The sequence below is a fragment of the Prosopis cineraria genome, unplaced genomic scaffold, assembly GCF_029017545.1.
Source record: "Prosopis cineraria cultivar Desert tree isolate PC_DT_omini unplaced genomic scaffold, ASM2901754v1 PC5, whole genome shotgun sequence".
Lineage (NCBI taxonomy): Eukaryota > Viridiplantae > Streptophyta > Magnoliopsida > Fabales > Fabaceae > Prosopis > Prosopis cineraria.
Genome location: NW_026555336.1, coordinates 1640988 through 1647426, shown reverse-complemented (window position 1 = coordinate 1647426; position 6439 = coordinate 1640988). Strand labels below are relative to the sequence as shown.

At 31.4% G+C, this 6439-nt stretch overlaps 1 protein-coding gene across 1 annotated transcript; it reads right to left on the bottom strand.

Annotated features, from left to right (window-relative positions):
* Positions 1-520: 520 nt before the first annotated feature.
* LOC129311456 (uncharacterized) lies at positions 521-2151 on the bottom strand. The gene is made up of 4 exons (XM_054953786.1): positions 2061-2151; positions 1669-2005; positions 1494-1585; positions 521-1267 (listed from the first exon to the last, which is right to left on the bottom strand). Exons 1-4 carry the CDS (start codon positions 2149-2151, stop codon positions 903-905), a joined length of 885 nt encoding a protein of 294 aa, XP_054809761.1. The 3' UTR covers positions 521-902.
* Between the last annotated feature and the right edge of the window lie 4288 nt (positions 2152-6439).

Genomic DNA, 6439 nt, shown 5'->3' with positions numbered 1-6439 from the left:
AGACCTTTTAGGACACTGAATCCATACATAAGAGTTATATGAAATTAAACATTCCCAGAAAAGGACTTTTTGGGTGTTATTGCTTGATATATTATTGACCTACATATTAAAATTCAAATGTAAAATACAATCTTTGCATCATCTACTACAAAGGAAAAAGATAAAATCCTGGAATAAGAATTATACAACGTTCTATACTTTAAAAATCACATTTCAAAAAAGTTTCTCGTATTGCGGCGTGGCAACTGGCAAGGGAAGAAATTATTCAATCTTTTGTTAAAATTAGGGATATATGATCTTCATTTGAGATCACACCAGTCTCATCACAAGCAAGAGAAATGGATGCGCATGCATATACAGAATGATTTTTCCTGTTATATTATTTCACCGCATATTCTCTCGGCCGGTCTGCGTAATTCAATCATCCAAGTCCAAGCTGTTGTCTAAAATAACTATTGGCCACATAATTGGACCAGCAAACAATATGAAAAGAAGAAAACTAATCAAAGAACAGAAGGCATACCAGTAACTGACCCGGGAAGCGACTTATTATTAAACAATCCACTTTCAAATAATAATGCTTTTCTCAGCATAACACTAGCAGCAAAATTACTGGCCACTTTGAACAAGGCCGAATATGGATACAATAGGATATGAAAAACTTGACAATACACAAACTATAAGGTACAAAATCTGAAAGTATAGCTAGGAAGCGAAATGAAAGGCCTTCTAACAAAGAAGAATGTGCTCCCATATTCTTTGAAAGAGGATTTGGCAGGTGCTGTGTTGCATCCACATCTCAATCAAAGAAAACTAGACGTACGGTCGACACGGAACTAAATACCATTGCAAGCAGAAAGCATCAAGATGGCTACACCTTCATAGCTCCTCTCTTGATCAGCTCAGAGATTGCCAGGGGACTGCGAGACCGTTTGCTGTACAGACTCAGCCTTTTCAGTGACGGAGTCCGTGGCGATCTTCGCAGCCTCGCCCACGGTTTGTGTTGCTTGTGATACTTTGCCTTTCACGTCCGCAGATTCGGCCTTTTCAATCACGGTGTCCTTGGCGGTCTTGGCAGCCTCGCCCACGTTTTCTGTAGCCTGTGACACTTTGTCTTTGACGCCCTCTTTTGCACCGGAAGCCGTTTCAGATGCCATGACCACAACATTGGCTGCTTGTTCTTTCGCATTTTGAACCATTTCTGAAGCTTTGTCCTTCGCTGTTTGCATCTGCTCACCAGCTTTATTGTACGCATCGGTGGCTGCGCCTGTGAAGGAATAACAGTCTACGTAGTTATTTTAACAACGATGACAATCGACTCGATCACTCGCTAATAAGAATACACAAACTCATGCATATACATTATACTCTGGTTCTCTTCATTTTCCTTTCCGGCCATATGATATGTATCTTATCTGACGTTTTAAAATGTTGCTGGAATTACAATGGATGAGCGTATCCCAGATTAGTACATGGCGCATTTAATTAATTACCTTGAACCTTGGTTGCTGTACTTTCATCGGTCGAGATTTTCTGGGTTTCAGCCACTTGTTGATCTCCTTCATCCTTCTTCAATCCTACAGTTCTGACACAAGACGATGCGAATCAATAAACAAGGTTGTTAGAGGATAAATGATTAAGATTTGAAATTGAGACATGAGGAATTACTCGGAGAACTTGTCATAAGCCCAATTAGCCCAGCTCTCGGAGGTGTCCTTGGCATTTTCAAAGGCGGATGGGGCAGCCTGTTGGACCTCCTCTGCTTTCTGTTGGACTGAGTTTGCCACTTCTTCGCCCAGAGACCTGCACGTTCTGGCGCTCACTGCTATCACCAGCACTACCAGCAACACCTTTGCATTTCCCATCTTCTTCTTCTTCTTCCTCCGCCTCCTCTTCTCGCTCCTTTTGCTTCTGATCTGGCTTCGTGTTATTATTTTATAATACGGTTTCATTCCTGCGACTGTCCACGTGGCTTGCGGGGGGAGACTTGGACCAACTGGAAAACCTGCTTGTTCGCCACATGTTCCAAGGGTCTTTAAATGAGGCCGCGTTTCACTCGCCTCCACGGGAGTAAGCTACGAAATATGAATCGTGCCCAACCCCACACATGTACGCCAGTACGAGGCAGGTCATTTCTGGTTGAACAGCCATACCTCTCCTCGAGCTGTTAATTGGGATCAGGATCGATCCGATTTTAAAAAAATCAGCTCTTAAAAAGCTAGAGCATAAATAAATTGATCCTTTTAAATTTGATTGCATTGGAGGATTTCATTTTGTATAACTCGGCCTCAACCCTTGGAATTGAATGCCCTGCATGCCATGGCCCTTTTTCTCTCATTTTTTAATTTAAAAATTAAAAATTAAAAAAATATGTTTAAAATTTTTAAAAAATTATTTCACATAACATTAAGTTTAGAAAAATAAATTTAAATCAACCCACTGCCAACAAACTTAAGTATAATAAAAAATAATAATGTTATAAAATTAATTTTGATAACAATTAGATTTTATTAATATCATCAATTAAGTTTTGATGGATGAGGGAGGAAAGGAGGGTGGCCGGCTATATTGTTCGTCAGTTGGTCAATTGATGGAGGAGAGAGAAGAAATGAGAATGATTGAATAAAGCTGGTGTTTTCTTTTAATATACAAATGTATGCAGTTAATTTTTATATTAAAATTTTAAAAAATATAAAAGGTTTAAAAGTACTACACTTGGTCTTAAAATCCGACCTTTTTATTTTTAAAATTTAAAAAGATTAACTCTTTTAAAACTAAATTATCATTTTATATTTTAAAATAATAGCTTAATCTTAAATATTTTTGGATTTAAAAAGTTAACTCAAAGAACTCGATTCTAATTGATAGCTCTAATTTTTACAATTTAATTTAAGTTTAACCCATCTCATGCATAAAATATTTTAATTTTTTATTTTAAACTTTTATTTTGGTCGTTTCTGGTTATATTTTTCGTTTAATTAAACGCTAATGGAAGTTTATTTGGGAGAAAAAAGTAATCAATTTTTTTTTGAACCACAGTAGTCCATAACAAAAAAATTATTTACAGTTATAAAGATTGAGAGTAATTTGAATTTGTATTAAACGTAGGCGCATATATTCGTCTTTTATATAATATATACAGTATACACAGTTTGACAATTAAATTGATCTGTTAAAAACATTGCAATGATGTTGTTTCTTATAGATTTTATTGGCATATATCTCACTAAAGAAGGTTTGGTAATTAGAAAATAATGGAAGAGTATGGGAAAGGTATGAATCAAAGTGGAGGTGGTGTGATAAATTAAGGGAGAATAAAAAATAAATCTTTTTAAAATAGATAAATACTAATTTATCTTGTAAATTTGATAATATCTTCTAAGTCTTAAAAGACGAGATTGTAATTAAAATTTTTGATAAAATGACAAAAATAACCATTAATTTCAAAAAGTGCAACAGAGTTTTTTTGTTTTGAATTTTAGTTTTGAAATTCATAACTCTAATTCAATAAATGAATATAGTGATTTATGCACTTATAATTTTTTCTTATCATTTTTGTTCAATCAACAAAGTACAATAAAGTTTTATTTTCTGTTTACAGCTTTAGTTTTGAAATTTACAACTCTTATGAAGTAAATAACTAAAGTGATATAAGTATTTATAAATTTTTTTTTATTATTTTTCTTCAATCAGCAAAGTGCAATCAAGTTTTTTAGTTTGTAACTTTAATTTTGGACTTTATAAATTTAGTTCAATAAATGACTTAAGTAGTTTAAACATTCACCAATTTTGTCTCACTAATCATTTTGTTAAAAAATTTAATGATAATTAAATTTCTTGAAATTTAAAAGGCATTGTCACATTTTATGAGATCAAATTCTTATTTTCTTATTTTAAAAGAATTTATTTTTCAGTATCCCATGAATTAACTGTGTCTTTGGAACACATTCTTGCATTGGGATAAATCCATAATTCCATATAATGCTTCGTTGAGGGCTATGTTTGGCATAAAATGGGAATTAATAAGAGAAAATGGAAATGAGAAAACTCTTGCCCACAAATATGATAACCGTATTCTTTCTAACAAATTAAAGCAATTTTATCTTCTACTACATATAACAAAAATATTTTTACTTCTGTTTTTCCTTTCTTTTCTTTTTTTTTTTTTCATGCACATTCACGATGTACCTGAAAAGCACAAAAATATCCATACCATTCGTCCAGACCACATCAAGTGGGACAAGAGGAAAATCCAATCTGTCACCAAGGGCATTTCCCTAACCTTTTAGTCCTTTAGGCTGTGTTTTGATTTCAATTAAAAAAAAATTGATTATAAAATATTTAAGATATTTGAATATTTTTTTATAATTCATTTTAAATGTGAAAATTATAATAAAAAACATTTATTTTTATAACATAATATTGATAAAAATATATATAAAAAATAAATCAATGTATCTAACTTTAAATAAATTTAATAAAAGAGATAAATATAATTCTTTGATGGCATTACAAAGATGAGCCACATGGGTTGTATATGTCAGGGATGAATCATCTCTATTGACTTCTTCTTTTTTTTCTTTTGAATTAGTTACGGCTATTACATTAATATGTTGATTTCATAAAAATATTTTTTTTAATTAAAAGCGGTCATTTCATATACGGATGAATTTGCTTCAACAAACAGGGTCTCTTCTCAATCTACCCCCATCCCCACTTTTCGACAAACTGGGTTTGCATTAGTTACTAAAAAGTTATTTAATAGAAGGAATTGCAAAAATTAAAATAAAAATAAATTAAATTATTCTTTTCTTTTATAATAAATATGATAAAATTTATTAATATATATTATAAATTTAAGAATCATCACATCATAAAAAAAAATTTCATAAATTATAATTTTTTAACTTTATAAATTAAATTGTTTATGTCCCTTTTGAATGTGATTACATATCTTTTTTAATCATTTTATTTTTATTTTTATTTTAAAATTCATTTTATTACTTTTTTTTTTCAAGTAACCAAACGATACCTGGATATTCTTCTCTTCTTTCCATTATTTCCTTTGGTCTCTACTGTCCAAAGTTGGAAGAAGCTGGAGGATTTTGACAGAGCTCATCGGACTGCCGCTGCCGCAAACGGAGGAAGCTGGAATAGTCAAACGAGAGGAAAGAGAGATCGTAGACTGGAGGAAGCTTTTTTAGTTCAATAGGGATAAATAGAAAAAACAGATGGCAAAAATGCTCAAACCGCCAAAATCGATTCCATAATGAAGGAAGTAAAGCTCATGTGAAATGGAGTTTTGGTAGGGAAATAGAGTTTGAAAAAATTAAGAGTGTTTAGATAAAAATTTTCAGAATCATGGTTTTGGTCACCATAATTAATTTTGAAGAGTATAAAAAACGAGCCCCTGTTTTGTTCGTAAACAAACTACTCTCTCCACTGTGTCCGCGTTACTCTATTTTATCCACATGTCATGAGACTAATTAAGTATATTTTGAAATCATTTTTATAAAACGAGTTAAAAAGCAAGAAAGAAAGTGGTTCCTATTATTTTTTGCACGGCATAGCATATCATAGGAATAGGAGCATCTCTTAAAAAGATACGATATTTTTCATAGAGATGGGATATTTAAAAATATAAATACGTTTTAATATTTTAAAATATAATTAATATTTTTTAAAATATCCATAATAAATAATTACTTTATATTTATTTTAAAGTGAAACACTCTATTAAATTAGAGTAAATATAAAAAGATAATATTAATCTGAGGATAACTAACTATTTTTATTAAAATGTGAGATTTAATTAAAAATACTTTATATTTTTAGTGGATGGATACTTTCTTTTCTTTTTATTTAGGCTAAAAATCTAATTTTTGCCCCAAGTTCAACTATTTGGACAAAAAATAATAATTTTAGCCCAAGCTTACATGACTCTTTTAAAGAAAAGTGATTGTTTATTATAAAAATGAACCGAGGCACCACTTTAAAAAGACAGATGAAGTTATAAAAAAAATTGTAACTAGCAGCTTTAAAAAAATTGAGTATAAAATTATAAAAAATTATCACTTTATACCTATAAAAGAAAAAGTTGCCAAACACTCAAGGCTTCAACTCTACATATCATACACAATTTCTACATGTATCTTTTCAACAACTCAACCTCCAAAACCAACTTGCCCAATTCAAAAACACTAACCTTAAGTCATCCTTTTCAACCACTTCAGCAAATTTGATACAACGCCGCTAGTGCTCTACACATTTAGTAGTAGAGACCACTGAAATTTTTCAGTAACTAGTAGAGGGAAATCTAATAAAATTTTCATGTTCCATCTATTTGTATTTCCTATTTTTCTTTTCTCTTATCATTGCGATGGACCTTGACGATTAAACACTATGACTTTCATCCACTCGATTCCCTCTGAACATCACT